Below are 18,303 nucleotides of genomic sequence, written 5' to 3'. Positions count from 1 at the left end.
TTTTTTTTTTTTTTTTTTTTTTTTTTTTTTTTTTTTTTTCTTTTTTACTTTGGCTGTTTCGTGGGGTATGTAGCTGGTAGAATTTTGATCTCGTGTATGTCATGGGAAGGCTTGAGAGTTCAAGGGAGGAGGTGGGAGATATTGTTAGATTTAACTCCTCTTTGTGGGCATCAGTTTCTCAAGATTTTTGTAATTAACGGTCAGATTTTATTCTTTTTTATTGAAGGTCAGGGTTGGACTCCTTTGGAGCCAGCTAAATCAGAGGTTTTTTGTCATCAATATAAAGTAAAATATCAAGCAACATCGTACAAAATTGTTGTAACAACACGAAATTGAGTTGTAATGGAGGATAAAAACAAGAAAATAGTTTGATAATGTATATAATAGTTGAATGAAGCAAGTACTCGCATACCAAGTGGGAGTGATTCCCCAATTACTCGTAATGCTTCCTCAAGAAACTGTTTATACTGCAAAGAACTTTCTCTAGAAAGCTCATATTCGTTGTTTGGAATATTGACATTCTCTAATAAAACTTTAATTGCCTACAAAAATTAGAGAGAGATACACAAATCTTTAGAAAAAATTAAGATTAGAAGAACGCAACATATATGGACAATAATCTAAGGGCATTCAAACCTCAACTTGATAACTAAATATTATAACAAAGAAATTCAGAAATCTGAATCTGAGTTTTGTCGTACACCCAAAGACAAATACCCAAGGAGAAAGAAAGAAAGAATGAGAGAACAGAACGATTACAAGGGGTAATTGGCAGACATCTTGTATGCATAATTAGCCAACATAATCTGAATTCTCTAATGGCTCTAATGTAATTATAGTTGATCCAATAAAGCTATCCATGCTAGTTTCGACTTCGTACTGTAGTTTTCGGAAACTTAATTGAAATTGGCATATTTATATACCTTAATTGAAGGCACACTTAAGGAATAGTCATTTTTTTCGAAATACATATCAACCTATGCAACAACATTCACTCACATGAGTTCCTCTTGGTTAAGATTTGATAAGATAGATTTCTATGGATTCATTGATCTTAGTCTAACCAACAGGTAACACAAATATCAGATCCATCGTCTATCATTCCACATTAATCCGTAGTGAGATACACAGGGGAGAAGTCTGCTACGGTAATATTCTGTATCCCATTTACTATAAATTATCTGAAAGAGTAAATGTTTCACAATGGAAAACGGCTTCCTCGCTCATTGTTTGGAGGACTCTTTGCTAGCTTTTTTCTGAAACTAAAATCTAACAAATACAAAATAAACCACATCAAACTACAATTGTACCTCATAAGCACACAGAACACCAAGTTCGTCAAGGCAATAAGAGATCTTAAAATGATCACTTGACAGCCGTTTTCTCAGTGCCTTAAGCTTACTGTCTACATCTTTATAATGAACTTGCAATGCCACTTGTGAGTTTGACAATAAAGTATCAAACTGTTCAAAAAAACATGAATCGCCGTCATAAACATAAGAAAATATCATTTAAAATTTAGATAATTGCACACATGGGAACACCTTGGACCACAGAGCTTCTATCTTTGCTTTCAACTCCAAAGTTAGAGACTTAGCTGGTTCATAAAATATGCATGTTTCCTTTGCAGAGGGAACATATATTTCCACTTCTTTCTTGTCTTCAATAGCATAAATCTAAATCAGCAGAAAGGCCAAAGTTACTTGAGCATAAAATCATGATTTCCATACTGAGGTTATTGATTGAATCTCTTTTGAAATACCTTGGAATCCAAGATACTTTCAAGCTCCCCTATTTGGCATTCACAATCCAAGGAAGAGGAAACACCTAATGTAGGATTATACATGTTTAGCAAATAGTGTTGTCCAGAATCAGTCGTAAAGACCACATGTAACTTGTAGATAATTGGAGGATAACTTGTAATTATGTTTTATTCGGGGATTTCATGCTTTTGTCTCGCTTAGATTTTCATTTAACCTATTATTTTGTGGAGTCTTTTTTCCTCCTTTGATGCCCCTGTGGGTTTATAGCCTCTCATAAACTTTCATCTCTTTTAATGGAACTTGCATTTCATATCAAACAAAAACATACACTTCAAATCACTATGTAGTATGACACATGCACAACTTGCAATAATGTTGATACACGCCGTGATATATTGACCAAAGATACATGAGAACCCTTAGACCGTACCTTTTCTAATAACAGGTGAGGCAGTCATTCCAAAAATCTTTGGTTTGTTGTCAGATTTGTGATAAAATTCCTTCACCAAAAGAAAAAAAGAATAAAGGCATGAAAAAATACAGGCACAACACATAATACAGGGGGAAAAAAAGTTCCCAGATGAGATATTGACCTTCATGATTTTCGTATAAGGGTGATTACCAGTAGCACGATGGCATTCATCCATGATCATCAAGCACACTGTTCCCAGTCTAAAATATGCCTTCCTCAGTGCATCAAGAAGAATTTGGGGGGTCATAACGAGTACCTATACAGCAATTATAAATGAAATTATTCAAAAAGAATACCCTGAATCAAATCAAGAAGCGAGGGTCAGCCCGGAGATATTTGCAAGTTAAATAATTTGACAGTTCAGTCTGTTTTCCCTCAAAGACTGAAAAAGGCAAGCTAAATGTGAATCGATATAAAAATATGATTTCAAAAATAGTTGGTCAAATCGGTATTGTCCTTAAAAAAATATATATATCAATAGCATTGTGTATGAATCGTATTGTTTTAAATTCGGTGGAGATAGCAACTAGATGGTCTCCCTTTCTAAACTAATCAAATCATAAGCAGCAGAATTAGAATAGGAACTTCACCCGTAACTGGGAAAGATTGAAAGCAATGACACACTACGAAAATTTGTCTCTAAGCCACTGGTCTTGGGGGACATGATCGAGTTAATTAACATAACAGAACCTTAAGTTTGCGCTCTGCAAACTGTCCTCATCTTTTCAAATGACTGTCTTGCTTCAAAATTTTATCATTAGGTAATGCTGCTTCAAATTCCAATCGAGGGAGCGGAGGAAATATGCAATGGAAATAGAGAAAACAAGAATCATGCATAATTCCAACATCAAATTGAATCAGCAGTCCTTAAGGCTTACTCAAGATTCAAAAGTACAGTCAACCTTTTCTTAATAACAATAAATTACAAATGAATATGAAGAACTCAAACCGAGGAAAGGCATAGGGGACATGAACGGTTAACAGCAAATAACAGGGGAGTGATAGAAATTGCAACAGTAACACATTGGAACAAAAATCAAAAGCAACCAAGAAAGATAGGTAAAAACATACATCGCGTTCACTTGTTTCCTTCTCCCAGCAGTTCATATTCCAATCATCAACCCCCATGGCACCATAATACTCCGCCACTTCAAAATCAGTCTGAACTTTAATAACGTTAAATTGCTGCAAAAACAAAAACTAAGGTTTTAAAATACAAAACAAGCATCAAAATGTAGGAACATTCCTTACGAAAGTGCGTGCCTGGTGAACCAAATGAACAGTGGGAGCCAAGAAAATGATGAACTTCTTATCACCACTGGACTTCATAGCTTTTCCAATTTCTTTTATAAGCATCACTGCAATCATAGTCTTTCCAGCACCTGTTTCCAACACGGCTATGGTGTTTCTCTTCATCCCAACTTCGAAAACCTCCATTTGATACCTACAGTACACCAAGATTTTAGCCGCAAATTAAGTATCGAATTGTGCGTCGGGAAGTAAAGAAAATGATCAAACAAAAAGAAACATAACACCTTCTAGGAATGAAGCCCTCGTCCATGGGTTTATCGAAGTTGGTCTGATCAGAAGTAACACTGGACTCCATGTCATTGAAACTTCTCTTGCGAGCACCATCACAATTTTCCTCCACGGGGTTATACATGTCAAAAATTATTTGCAAAATCTAGGAAAGATGATAGTAAAGGGAAAACGATCGGAACCCTAAAAATTATTATATTCTCCTGGATTCCTCCGTTGTCTTCTCCCTGTATCCTGCGCCGAAGTAAATGTACAACGGAGCTGCAGAAAGAATGTGTTGATGTTCCGCTCCGTGAACGAGTATCAGTTAAAACTGAGATCAAACCGGCAGAGTTAGCTGTTGCACGCCGGAAGTTGAAAGACTCGGCGGCGAGTTCACTTCGACTCAAACAGCCCTTGTTGTATGCTTAGTTAAACTGTAGTTGGGTTAAATTACAAGTTTCCGTTGGGTTTAAGAGGTTTTTACTAGGGTGTCTTAAAACATAAAATTTGTACAAGTCTAATAGGTTATCCCAAAAAAAAAAAAAAAAACGTCAATTGGTCGGGGGAATCCAAGCTTCGGCCTCACACACTGCCTGCGCATGCATGTTTAATTGTTTGCAACACAACCGACTTGCCTCTCCTTGGGGTCATGGTCTCTCAATGCAACGTTGCTTCCCATCATTTCATCTTGGTTCCCAATTTCATATCTTGACGTCATCCCAAGTTACGAGGTGTCGTTAGTCATCGTAGCTCACTTGGTCATGCCATCAAGAACGAGCCCACGTGTCGTTTATGACATCGAGACATCCCAAACATTGTGGAGGTTTGTGATTCTTAACATGATATCAGAGTTATGCCCTTAGCTTAATTATGTCATCGGAATCCTTAAATGTGAGAACAAAGAAGTTGTGAGTACTCTAAAGAAGGAGTTGAGCCTCAATTAAGAGAAGGTTGTTCAAGGCTCCATAAGTATTAGAAGAGACTCTATGGTATACTTTGTTCGAAGAGATGATTGTTGGCAGAGGAGACCCACATTGGCTAATTAAAGCAATGATCATAGGTTTATAATTAATAAATACATAAAAAAGTCATGAGAATTTATGCTCAAAATAGACAATATCATACCATTCTGGAGAGAAATGGATGGATTAATTATACCACCATGGACATATGTTAGATGGTGAGAGTTTTGATTTTTTTTTTTTTTTCACAGGCTAAATGATAGGTATTTTTTGGTCCGCTTAGGGTTGTTAGCTACTTGAACCTAATACCGGTTTCATGGTCTCCGCCATCTGTACAAGGGTGTCTTGCCTATACTTAAGATTAGCATATGACTTGAGTATTTTAAGAAATAATCGGTAAGTGACCCCACTATTTAGGTCTAGGAACGTAAGCACATGGAACATGGGGACCTATCCTTTTATCATAGTATATCATGGCCTTATGCAAATTTCCTATCCGAGCAAGGTTGGATATGTAGTACTTCTCTACACATGATCCACGTGTGCGAGCATAGGTTCACCAGGCAGGCTCGCCCACCCCCTAGGTCTGGCTTGTTGGACCAGCACTCGTTAACGAGCTCTTTGCCTAACACCATGGAGGGAAAGGGACGTATCCCAATGCACAGTCACACAAAATGCATGAGGTCCTCATAACTTAAAATAATGCGAACCAAACCTCTAACGTCTCTAACATAGCAATTCCTATGGAGGTTTATGCATCATAACATTCAAATTTCTTACCACTTTTATACATCACGACATGAGCATATCATAATATGGCTTATCATAGTGTAACATGACATAGCATATCAGTACATAGCGTAGTCTATCACTACCTAGCATAGTTATTGTAGCCTAGTATCACATAGCATAGTGAGACTTATCATAACATAGCACAACATCACATAGCATAGCATAATATAACATAACATTCAAGCACAGGGTTATGGAGCACGTGTCATCATACATAAGACAATTCTTCAAACCAAACCATTAGTGAAGCTACTTACTTGGTTGGCCTAAGCTGAAGCTACTACGACTTTAAATAATTTAAACTAGCAAAAAGGTAGTATTGAGTGTGATGTTTTATGGTCGGAAACAACATCACTCCAAATAATTTTCAATTGTATGTTCTATGGTCCGAACAAAAAAAAAAAAATCATGAATGAAGGAATGGAGCAGAATGAACAGAAGGTGTCGGAGGAAGGACTAACGAACTACTTACTTGTCGAACAGATTATTCAACCCTATCGGCTTGGAAAGTCGAGTTTTGGATCAATGTCCCGAGATTTCGAAACTTAATAATAATAATAATAATAATAAACTAAAAAGAAGACACATGGAGGTTGAATATTGAACGAGGGCTATTTTAGGGATTTCAAATGTACTTGAATATTGTTCACCTCTCTTCATCCAATTTAATTAGTAGTGGTTGAAATCAAGTGCATTTTAAATATCAAATTAAATTTTAAATACGAGAGTTTTATTTGCAAATTAGTCCTTACCAAAAAAAAAATTAAATTTCAACCTCAAAATCACATGGAGTTGACTTAAAAACCGTTACATTTGACTCCAATTAAAACACCTCAGCATTTCCTATAATATCATTAACGTATCTTAAACTCCTTCTACGATCGAAAATCATCTCTATTGAAGGATGAAAGCCTCACATCGGCTAATTTAGAGAATGATCATGAGTTTATAAATAAATAATACTCTCTTCATTGGGACAAAGCAAACCCATGAGAGCTTATGCTCAAAGTGGACAATATCATATCATTGTGGAGAGTCGTGATTTCTAACAATCTCTACAAACCAACACGAGTTCTAACTTACATGTTTTTTAAGATGTCTAAATCAAACACGTTTAGTTTCTATGATTGAGGTACCGAAAAAAAAAACGTGCTCATTGTTGGTATAGTCAATAACTATACTCTCAACTCTCATTCGGATGTGGTTTCGGTTCATTCATGTATCTCTTTTTTACCTAGGCGTCACAAATAATGAAATTATTTTTTAAATTAAATGAAAATTTAAATATTGTTCCTAACCATCCATATGTACTACGTGGATTATTGAATATTACCACTTTCTAGAATGGCCACAAGCTGACTCTATCATTATTCATTAGCTACATTAAAGAGTCATTTTATTCATTATATATTATTATTAATATCTTAACCTAAAAAAATAAATATTATTAATAATATTCTTTTTACACGTCATCTTTGTCTTGCAATAAAAAAAAAAAATCAATCTGATAATGATTTTTGTTTTCAAAATTATATTCATTGGCTAATAATTTCATGTTTTACAGTAACTTTAACATTTCTTAAATAATTTAAATATTTTACACTTTTAATTAACTAATTAATTTATTTATTGAGTAATATAATTAAAATTATTTTTTTCGATGTTAAAAATAGCCCTGAAAATATGTTGTTATAATTAATGCAAGAAAAAGTATTATTTTCTTTTTTAAAAAATTAATAATATAGATTAATTTTAAAATTTATTGAAAAATAGAGATAAAAAATTAAATTTAAGGATGTTCATATGACATGATAACTAGACAAACTCGGACTACCTAACCCAAATTATAAATATTGGGTTATGTTAGAACTTTTTCTTGGTTTGGGATGAATTAATTTTCTTGAAAAATAAAAAACTCGGTTCAGTCTGTGGGTTGATATTTTTTTTTATCAAAAACTCAAAAATAGAGTTACAACTCAACCGTACTTTTAAAGAACAATCCGGACAACTCAACCCAACTTAAAAATAGAGGGATGAGTTAGGTTCTGAATTTTAGTCTGATTGTTCGTCACTAACCCAATCAACCCGAGACCAAAATTTCAATGTCCAAAATGGTTTTTTTTTTAATTATATATTTTTTATTAATTAAATTTTATTTTTTATTTGGGAGGGAAAAATATGTTGTATACAATAATAAATGGATTATTAAAGTATGAAGAATGCAATGAATGGTTGAGTTCACTTAATGAAAACATGTATTTATTAAATATTTAAAGCAGGTTAAATCAAACTATTAAAGTCCTTTTAGTAATAATTTTACTTTTGGCATTATGTTTTTAAAAGTAAATTTATTTTATAATAATTATCTTTTGTTGTATATAAAATTTATATCTATAGGGGAAGAATGTATAATAATTACCTTTTTTTTTTTTAGTTTATTTACTGCAATTATGTTTATCCTTTTCACTTACTTCCATATCTGAACGAGAGTGATCTTGAAGTTATAAAAATTATAATTAAAAAATACGTTAAATTTTTATAACAATGTTCATTTTTTTTCAATGACTTGATCATAAGTGTAACACCCAAGTAAATAAAAGGTATATAAGTGAACTGAGACCACATTCAAATGAGAGCAATCCTAAAGATAAGATGACTAAAAAAACGAAAGTTACTTCCTATACCAACAAGGTGTACGTTCTTTTAATCATCGAAATTCTCGTGTCGGTCCGTGAGAATAGTGTTCACTCTAAAAGACGAGGAGTAAGTAACCTAACCATGTTGTAAAATGTAGGGGAATATCAAAGTTATCATATGTCAAATTTAGATTCCGAATTAATTTTCTAAAAAATTAAAAATTATTTTTTAAAAGTTTAAAAAGTCCAAATTAGACATCAACGAACTTATATTAAAATATATATATATTTCTTTCTATATTTTCTTTTTTATTTTTAATTAATCCTAAAAATAGCGAGTAAAAAGAAATTACAGAGAAAAGAAAATAAATCACCCGTCCACCGGCTACGCGGTCATTCTAAATTTATTCCCATCCGGTCAACTCAGGAAACTTCTCCTTCAGACGCGTCCGCTTCTTCCGGTTCCCGGTAATATCCCTTTTTAAAAAAATTAATTTAAAATAAAAAAGTTTTGTAATCCATTTCCCTGGAAGTGCGTGATAACTGATAATGTTATAAATTTATTTATTTTCTTTTTATTTTTTTCCTATAAAACAGCCAATCGGAACGGCGCCCATGTTATTGTTCCTTTATAACCACACCCCACAGGCCACAATACCCCAAAATTAAATGAAATTAAAAATTAAAAATTAAAAAAACACTTATTATGATTATTATTAGCATTTTTAGAATTCAAAAAATTAAAATATAAATTTCTTTAATAATTTATTTAGAATTATAATTTTCCTAATTTTTGTTGTAATAATTTAATGTCTTATGAGTGAACTATACTGAATAATGATGAACTAACCCACATATAAATTTATAATAATAAATAATATTATTAGTAGTTGTAAAAATCCTACCAACTCGAGTACAAACAGTGATATAAATTATTTTTATTTTTTACTTTAATAAATTTAGCGACATTAAATTATATATTCAAACCTTTATTAATTTGATTAAAAAAATACGTCACCCTTTGATAATTATATGAATTTTTTGAATTTTTTAAATTTAGGTTTATACCTAAAACTAAAAAATTAATTATTTTTTAATAATTTGTCTAAAAATTTAAATTAGTTTTTTTAATTGGAAAAGTGGAATGTAAGCAAACAAATATAACCCTAAACTTTTATAATTGTTCATTTTAGATAAACGAATCAATTTTAGATTATCAGTTCTGATTTCCTTTTAAAATCGTCAATGCTTCAATTTTGGTCCTTCATTTCGTTAATATACACGTGTAAAAATTAATGCATACATGATTTTCAAAGATAATCTTAATAGAGAGTAACAATTTAGGAGATTAATCGACGTAAATTTACGTTTCACACGATGTTTTCCAAACGAAATTTAAAGATTAATGTAAATTACGTCTCACCACTAGCTACGATCCACTTTAGTTCATTATATATCATCATTATCAGCCTTACGATTTTAAAACACGTATGGCTAATGACAATACGTAACAGACCAAAGCAAACAATATCTGTCAGCAAAAAGTTTGGATTATTACAAATAGTATCAGAGCCAGACATCGGATAGTAAGCCAGCAATTACGATAGACCCCAAATGGGGGTGAATTGTGAAATCTTATATTTCTTATAAGCGGGTGAAAACCTCTCTAGTAAACAAATTTTAAAATTGTAAAACTGACGATGATACATAGCGGGTCAAGGTGGACAATATCTATCAGTTACATTTAAAGTTTTAACGGATATAATCTCCCGAAGTTAAAAATATAAATAGATATATTTAAATTAAACATCAAAATTAATATTTTTTTTAAACATGATATTATCATTATTTAAATTTAAAAAAAAATCGTAATTGGTTGAATTGTCTTCCTTTTGGAATAACAATTTCCTAATAATAATTAAAAGAAAATAAAAATTCATCCTCCAATCTGGCAGTCCTTTTTCACGCGTCTTCTCTGGTGCGTGGGTTACCACTATTTATAACCCTCTTCTCCTTCCTTCTGTAATTGGCAGATGCAAAAAGGTTAGTCCCCTCCCCATCTCTGCATCTGCAACATTTCCTATCTTCTAGCAATTCCCCAAAATGCCCTCCTTACAAGACGAGCTCTTCCCCTCCACCCCCGGAAAGTTCAAGATCGACAGAAACCACCCAATGAACCGCCACTTCCACCGCTGTTTCGCCTCCACCACCACCATGTTCTTCTGGGCTCTCTTCTTCATCGCTTTAACCGCCTCCTATTTGAGTTTCCAATCCTTCGTCGACTCCGGCAGCCGCTACTTCTCTGTCTCATGGGGCGGCATCCAATGGGAGAAACAACTCCGTCACTCCGCCCAAACCCACCGTCCTAACGGTCTCTCTGTTCTCGTCACCGGTGCTGCTGGTTTCGTCGGAACCCATGTTTCCCTCGCTCTGAAGAAACGCGGCGACGGCGTTGTCGGCCTTGATAATTTCAATTCCTATTATGACCCTTCCTTGAAAAAAGCCCGGAAATCGCTTCTCTCCGATCATGGAATCTTCGTCGTTGACGGCGATTTAAACGACGCTAGATTGCTTGAGAAGCTCTTCGACGTCGTCGTATTTAGTCACGTGATGCATTTAGCTGCTCAAGCTGGAGTCCGTTACGCTATGGAGAATCCCAATTCGTACGTTCATAGCAACATCGCCGGTTTAGTTACGCTCCTTGAGGCTTGTAAATCGGCTAACCCACAACCGGCTGTGGTTTGGGCTTCTTCCAGTTCGGTTTACGGTTTGAACGAGAAAGTCCCCTTTTCCGAATCGGACCGAACCGACCAACCGGCGAGTCTCTACGCAGCCACAAAAAAAGCCGGGGAGGAAATCACTCACACTTATAATCACATCTATGGTTTGTCGATTACCGGGTTGAGATTCTTCACGGTTTACGGTCCATGGGGCCGGCCGGACATGGCGTATTTTTCATTCACGAGGAATATTCTTCAAGGAAAACCGATTACGGTTTTTCGAGGGAAGAACCGGGTGGATTTAGCGAGGGATTTCACTTACATTGATGATATTGTGAAAGGGTGTTTGGGGTCGTTGGATACATCAGGGAAGAGCACCGGTTCAGGCGGGAAGAAAACCGGACCGGCGGCGTATAGAATATTCAACTTGGGGAATACATCGCCGGTGACGGTGCCGACGTTGGTGAGTATATTGGAGAGGCATTTGAAGGTAAAGGCGAAGAAAAATGTGGTGGAAATGCCTGGAAACGGCGACGTTCCGTTTACTCATGCGAATATTAGTTCGGCTCGGAAGGAACTCGGGTATAAACCGACCACGGATTTGCAGACCGGGTTGAAGAAGTTCGTCAGATGGTATTTATCGTATTATGGCTATAATCACGGAAAACCTGTAAATTAAAAATTTTAAAAAGGGGAATTTTATTTTACTTTTTTTTTTTAAATATAATTAATTTTCTCTCTGTCTTATAAGTATTTTAGGAATGAGATAACCCTAAAAGATAGATTTTTTTTTGTTTTTTTAATTTCGGGAAAAGAAAAAAAAAAAAATTAAAGATGAGCTTTCTCTGTATTTTTCTTTTTCTGTGTTTTTTTTTTCTTTTTTCTTTTTTTTTTCTTTTTGTGTAAAGGAAAAGAAAGCTGTTTAAGTTTGGTAATGGCGATCATTTCTTGATTTCTCTTTTTATTTTTATTTTTATTTTTAAATTAACTTTTGTTTTTTGACGTGGAGTGTACGCGCCTTGTGGGAGCGTGAGGATAGGTGAGAGGTTTAAGTGGGCCTAGCCGACAATATTTATATTCATAAGAAGAGACAGCTAAGAGAAGAGGACGAGAAAGGAATTTATTTTATTTATTTATTTGCGACGACGGAGTACCGTAATATACGGTAAGAAGTGGGTCCCATCCACCACTGACTTTTGCAGAAATAAAGGCGTACGGTAGCCGTTGGATTCGGCTGCCGGGAAAAGAAACTTAAAAATCATTCAGAGGTGGTGTTTTTTCCAGCTGGCAAAAGTGGTCCCCACACGCCGTGAGAATTTGTTTCCTTTTGCCGACAAAGTTTTTTTTTTTCTTTTTATTATTTTTAACAGTTTTATTCTTTGCTTTTATACCCCAAAGATTCTGAAATTTATTCCTACTCCAAATTTTAACTATTTTGTTTTATAATTAAAATGAAATTAATTATCATAATACTTCAAATTAATTTTTTTATGCTCAAATTCATTTAAACATGCTATTATTTTCTACGACTATTCTACTAAGCTCGACGACTTTCGACAATATTTGTATAAAATTAGTTATCGAATCATAAATTTTAATTTTTTCTAATTATATTATTTCAAACAAATCAATTTCTTCAACCACGTGTCAATTCTTAAATAAAGTAATTAAATTCATTTGGAGCTCTATCTTATCCATTATTCATAAATATCGTGTTTTGTCGTTCAAACTCTTTTACTCTATACTGATTAGTCTTTATCTATTTGAAAATCGTAACGGGACGGAGACATGGTATAAGCCAGGGACAGGGAAAAAGACATACTTCCCAAATTTTGCGTGTAAATAGAAAATTTCCTTTCTGTACGGAGCGAGTCTTCGTGGAGTCCAGCTCCACAAGTAAAATAGACATCTCTGGTCGAGATTGAATTTTTCGAGACTTGATGAAATTTTCAAGTTCTTCCTATTTAACGTGAAACTGATCAATCGAGCCGAACAAATATGAATCCCTTTTTTACCCTCATCCAAACTTTATTCAAAATTTGTGTATGAAAAAGCTTGTATGAGATGAAGCATATGTTCCAATTTAAAGTAGTAACCATCAAGATGGCTTTTTCAATAAAGAGAAAATTATGTCAAAATTTATCATCATTATCCTTTCATTTAATTTGAAATTATTTTATTTTTAAAAATACAATTAATCAATAATAGCTTTTATTTAAAAAAATATTTTAACCTTCCGTGTCCACTTTTAAGTAATTATTAATTAGTGAGAGGCTTATTAAATAATAACTTATAATTATAATTATTATTTTCAACTTCAATTATGAGTGTTTTGCTTCCCACGCTTCAATATTTAATAATTTATATATATATATATATATATATATATATATATATATAAGAAGTTTAAATTAAGCAAGAATTATTAATTTCCTTTTTAATTCCACAAATTTAGAACCACCGACAGTTGTTTAATGACCATTTTCAGCTGCAAACACGTGGAGCATTTTCATTGGTTAAATAAAGTTGAAAAATGAGAGAGAAAGATTTTTGTGACGAAAATGGACAAAGCATGATCCGTGTTTTTTTAATATATATATATATATTCATTTTCGTTTTCTTAAAATTAATGTAATGCTTATTGAATTGTTAAATAAAATTTAATTAATTAATTAATTATATAGTACACGGTACGTGTACTCCTTGCACGTTGCAGACCTCAGTCATTGGCCAGTAAATCAAGGATCAGTCGACTTTAATACTTCTTCTCAGTTTCTATTCGAGTATCCTCCTCGTTAGTCGTCACTCAGTACAACATAATACAATCTTCACACAGTATAGTTGGCGACTCCACACCCACATCCTCCCTACATTACATTCTTCAGCTTTTAGTTGTCAACTCGTCCTCACACAGTCGCTCTCTTTAGTCGGTGCCTTCCTTCCACCTTCCACAGTCATCCTCCTCGCACGAGGGGTGTACATCCTCAGTCCTTGACTAGTGCATCAAAGCATGTATCTCAATTATTTTTCCTTTCTTCAACAATTATCCTTCTCGTAATGCACTCTACAGTCTTCGATCGACGCCTCTTCCTCGCAAAGCATTCTAAAGGTTGAGTTGAGTTAGATTTATTATTTAATAAGAATTATTTGAGTTGAAAAAAGTATACAGTCCAACAATTAGGTTAGGTCGAAAAAATGTTCTAATCCGTCTCAGTCCAACCTACAAACACGTCTATAGATTATGCCTTTCTAAATATAATAAGTTATTTAAATGTTATATTACAATTTAATATTTTTATATATATCTATATATATAAAGTTAAAATTAAACTATTATTAAAATTAATGTTATACATTATATACTTTTATTTAAATCTAATACATTTAACCATTTTTAGAATAAAACTATTTAATTATATATAATTATAATACGACAAAGTTGTCACGGGCACGACGTGATGGGCCGGTTTCAACGTGTGTGGGCCCCACCTCTATCTTTTGTTATTTTGAAACGTGGCATTTCTTGGTCGATTTTATTGTCGTTATATATATATATATATATGTATAATTCCAATAAATATTTTTTTTTATTTAACCAATGAGTGGAGGTCGTGTGGGAATGGGAAAAAAACTTTCTTTAATTTTTTTAATAAGAGAAAAAAAAGGGAAAATAATATTTATGGAATAAAATTTGAAATTTATGCTTTTAAAAAAGAATCTAAAATCTAAACTTAATATTTTAAAATCAAAATTATGTCTGTTATTAATTAATATAATACAAAATAAAATTTAATAACTTAAATAATAGAACAGTTAAAAAATATTGAGGGCAAGTTAAATAGTTTTAGAGTACGAGTCGTACAAAAAAGTTTGAATAAAATATTTTAAAATATTAGTCCTTATCGAAAAAATCTCATTACCTTTTTTAGTTCATATTTTTTCTTTTTCAAATATTATTATGTCTTTTATATATATATATATATATATATAATTAAAGTTTACAACGAGAACTTAAGAGAGTTCAATAATTCAATAACTCGAACAACCTGACAACCCAACCCAAACCGTAAAGGTTAGGTTGAACTAGTTTTTTTTCCTCATTAATTTGGGTGGGATTGAGAAAAATTCAGTTTGGATTGACTAATTTTGGGTTGGTCCAAAAAATTCTCCCCATTCAACTCATATACACCCGAGCTTCTATAATTGTTATGAAGATGAAGATCACTTGATGTGACGTGTTATAATTTATGAATGTTTGATATCTGAGTTTTATGAAATCTTAGTTATTAATATGACGTGTATTGTAGATAAATAGAAGGTTTAAAAAAAATTGAACCACTCGACTACCAAATCCCAACCCAACCTGAAAATAAAGGGTCAGGTTGTGAGTATTCAGTTCATTCAGGTAGCTAACCGAACTCATATACACCACTACAAGAACGTCCTTCTGACGACGACCGATATAAAAAAATCGAAAAGACTAAAAGCGTAAAGGTTCATTATCAAGACACCAACTCCTATCTTATAAAATAGGATTATCCTTTTAGTTTAGGTATAGTTGAGATTAGAATAAGGCAAAGTCCCCTATAAAATGACCCTTGGCAATAGGTGAACTCTCTCTGCTTGAAATTGTAACAATGTCTTCTACTGGAGATCTATTCATCTAGTTTATAAAAATACTAAGAACAATATATATTGGTATTCTAAGCATTGTAGTAAGTAAAATCATCCATCTTTATGCTACATACTCAAACTCAAACGTGTATCTTGCTTTTACTAACATTGAGGAAGAACTTTAATCCACCTCCTCCAACCCTCACCCTAAATAGGGAGCCCTAAGCTCAATTCGAACTCAAACGCCCCTACAATCTAAGTATAACCTCCTCTGTAACAGTTCAAGCTCACTGCTAGCATGTATTGTCCTCTTTGGACTTTCTCTTTTGGGCTTCCCTTTAAAGTTTTAAAATGTGTCGAGAGAGGTTTCCACACCCTTATAAAGAATGTTTCGCTCCCCTCTTCAATCAATGTAGGATCTTACATCCTCCCTCTTCCCTTTGCTCGTTGTGTGCACGCTTAATGAGCAATGTGCAATCATGTCCACGTCATGTGCATTCCACTCGAAATATTAGCAAATGTCATGTTCACCTTTGGCATTATCATACTTTAGAGAATATAAAGTCTCCCAAGGAAACATTCCTTTCCGCCAAGAAGAGGTTCCTCCACATGGAACCCAATTCCAAATTGCTTCTTATTCAACAGAAAGAAATAAGGAAAGGATCATAGAAATATAATGAAGGCACGTAGGAATCAAGAAAATATCTCACAATCTCGACTTTTGGTACATATAGAATAAAATTACTGCTCACACTTGAAACGTGTAGCAATTCTTCTACTTGTACCACTGTGCCATTTTCCCTAATCCTTATCCACCCGACAACATCTAACTCGAGCATTGAGTAGGCTATATAGTAACCATAATTTAGACATGTTGGCCTTGGAGCATGATGATGTATTCTTGCAATTCAACAAAAAAAAATCTACTTATAATGATCATGGATGAGAGTTTTCGCAAATTTGCTTAAAATGATCAATGAAAATAGAAAATCGAAAATCAAATATTAGAAATCAAATGTGTTGCCAAATAAACAGTAACCTCAATTCTTGGGCTGTGAATTGGCATGTTAATTCTCTGAAATTTTGACTGTTGCGCCATCCTCGAAATCCCTTCTTCTCCTCGATACAACCTCAGACGCCCAAGATCGTCCCAGCTCGGTCTGAAACTTCCCTACGTGCTTAGTGGAATAAGTAGTTTCTACAAGTGGAATAAGAAATGCCCAACACAAGAAACCCGGGACTAATTGAAATTAATTTTGAAATGTACACTTTACTACTTAAGAACAGAAAGAAGGCATACTTTGGTAACTAGTATGGGGTTTACATAAATGTCACTTGATTTGTCAAAAAGAAAAGAGAAAAAAAAAAACACATTTAGTATGTCGACTGATAATGGGGTTGGCCCCATTAGGGTCTAAATCATATGGTTTAGATCACAATAGCTGAATAGACAGACAGGAAAGGCTGGACAAGAACAAGCATTCGTGTTCGTTATACCTCTTTTATGAGATGCTACTTTTACACAAAACAGCATTGATCATTTAATTTGTCAAAAGAAATAAATTAGCAAAGGAGTGACTTAGATTGTGTTTGGCATGTCCTTTAAATTGCTAATAGATGAAATTGGGATAAGAAGTACTTTTGACCAACCAAAAGTATCCAAATTTTCGATAATTAAAAGTGGTTCAGAGGCTTCCAAAAATAGATAAAAAAGCAGCTAGAGCACTTTTAGAGATGAAGATTACACAAATTTTCAAGTGCTTATAAAATAGATGTTTCACTTCAAAACACTTTTTTCAAAAAAACATGCCAAACACACACCAAATAAAAGACAAAAGAAGAGAAATAAATGTACCCGCAGTTGACTGAAAAAACTCATCCAAATCCTTTCCTTGTTCTGCACAGAGACAAATAACTTTGATTACCATCATCAATTGTAGTATTTGGCGTAGTAAAAGATTTTAATAAGACGAGTTATTTAAGACAAGAATGAACGAATGAACCTACTGAAAGTTTCAAGGGGAACATTACTTCCAAGAATTATGTCAGTCCAGTTGGAAGGTATAAAAAAAGTTAAACCAGAGGGTCATCTGATAGATGCCGTGAAACCAAGATTAAAAGGTTTAGATGCATCAGCCACCTGTCTGTGATATTAGCATGTGACATTCTTCAGAACATAAATGAAAGAAACAAAGTATCTGAAATATTTGTGATACTCATTTACTGATTGTGGTGGGTAGAAATTTATTGGCAGGTGAAGGTACTATGTCATTTTTTTTTTAAGAGACAGTTGTATTGATGTTTGAAATTTACAAAAGGGATGTGTTATCCATGATGTTTAAAAAAAAAACCTTTCCAATTTACAATGAGGGAGGTATGACTATAGGAGGCAAAAATATTAAACAATTTAACCCAGATATAGCGTGGTAAACAATGTTGTCGAAGAGCATAGTATAAGCTTGTGCCTTCTGTGTGAATACTCTTTAATTTCTTTCTTTCCACATATCCAAAAGAAAGCCATAATGAGATTTTTCTAAGCAAGACTTTTGCATTCTTGAAGGGGTGGTATGTCAAGGCTATGTCCAATAAATCTTTTACCTCTCTGAGAAAAGTGAGATGTCATCCGAAGGTATTGAGAATCCATTCTAAAAATTTTGAGTGCATGTGCATTACATAAATAAATGATTTTATGATTTGTTGTCTTTCTTGCACAGTGGGCATCAACTTGGAAATAGTCATAGACTTTTTTTTTTTTTTTTTTTTTTTTTTTTTTTTTTTTTTTTTTTTTTTTTTTTTTTTTTTTTTTTTTTTTTTTTTTTTTTT

General features: G+C 33.3%; 3 protein-coding genes across 7 annotated transcripts in view; 1 reads left to right on the top strand and 2 right to left on the bottom strand.

Annotated features, from left to right (window-relative positions):
* The window catches only part of LOC111493921 (endoribonuclease Dicer homolog 3a), a 17,344-nt gene extending 13,133 nt beyond the window's left edge, over positions 1-4,211 (bottom strand). For 2 of the 3 annotated variants that reach the window (XM_023143825.1, XM_023143826.1), the window contains exons 1-9: positions 3,771-4,211; positions 3,499-3,679; positions 3,307-3,420; positions 2,357-2,491; positions 2,194-2,263; positions 1,763-1,827; positions 1,545-1,676; positions 1,311-1,463; positions 413-542 (exon numbers count right to left, since the gene is read on the bottom strand). In XM_023143825.1, the coding sequence (XP_022999593.1) occupies positions 413-542; positions 1,311-1,463; positions 1,545-1,676; positions 1,763-1,827; positions 2,194-2,263; positions 2,357-2,491; positions 3,307-3,420; positions 3,499-3,679; positions 3,771-3,898 (1,108 nt within the window). In that variant the 5' untranslated portion in view covers positions 3,899-4,211. Of the gene's footprint in view, positions 1-412; positions 543-1,310; positions 1,464-1,544; positions 1,677-1,762; positions 1,828-2,193; positions 2,264-2,356; positions 2,492-3,306; positions 3,421-3,498; positions 3,680-3,770 lie in introns of those variants that run through there. The other variant, XM_023143827.1, reaches the window with a different exon arrangement.
* A 5,905-nt stretch (positions 4,212-10,116) lies between these two features.
* LOC111493970 (UDP-glucuronate 4-epimerase 1) lies at positions 10,117-11,695 on the top strand. The gene has a single exon (XM_023143925.1). The coding sequence runs from the start codon at positions 10,250-10,252 to the stop codon at positions 11,543-11,545; it is 1,296 nt and encodes a 431-aa protein (XP_022999693.1). The 5' UTR covers positions 10,117-10,249; the 3' UTR covers positions 11,546-11,695.
* Positions 11,696-16,132: 4,437 nt separating this feature from the next.
* Positions 16,133-18,303, bottom strand: part of LOC111494015 (HD domain-containing protein 2-like) — a 6,339-nt gene continuing 4,168 nt past the window's right edge. The window contains exons 7-9 of one of the 3 annotated variants that reach the window (XM_023143996.1): positions 17,336-17,377; positions 16,440-16,651; positions 16,133-16,400 (exon numbers count right to left, since the gene is read on the bottom strand). In XM_023143996.1, the coding sequence (XP_022999764.1) occupies positions 16,548-16,651; positions 17,336-17,377 (146 nt within the window). In that variant the 3' untranslated portion in view covers positions 16,133-16,400; positions 16,440-16,547. Of the gene's footprint in view, positions 16,401-16,439; positions 16,652-17,335; positions 17,378-18,303 lie in introns of those variants that run through there. The other 2 variants (XM_023143997.1, XM_023143998.1) reach the window with 2 other exon arrangements.

Source organism: Cucurbita maxima, unplaced genomic scaffold, assembly GCF_002738345.1.
Source record: "Cucurbita maxima cultivar Rimu unplaced genomic scaffold, Cmax_1.0 Cma_Scf00019, whole genome shotgun sequence".
Taxonomy (NCBI): domain Eukaryota; kingdom Viridiplantae; phylum Streptophyta; class Magnoliopsida; order Cucurbitales; family Cucurbitaceae; genus Cucurbita; species Cucurbita maxima.
The sequence above is the reverse complement of the archived record's forward strand: the minus strand, read 5'-3'. Positions and strand labels throughout refer to the sequence as shown.

Excerpts from the sequence above, each read along its gene's own strand:
- LOC111493970 (XM_023143925.1), top strand. The coding sequence starts at position 10,250 with ATGCCCTCCTTACAAGACGAGCTCTTCCCCTCCACCCCCGGAAAGTTC.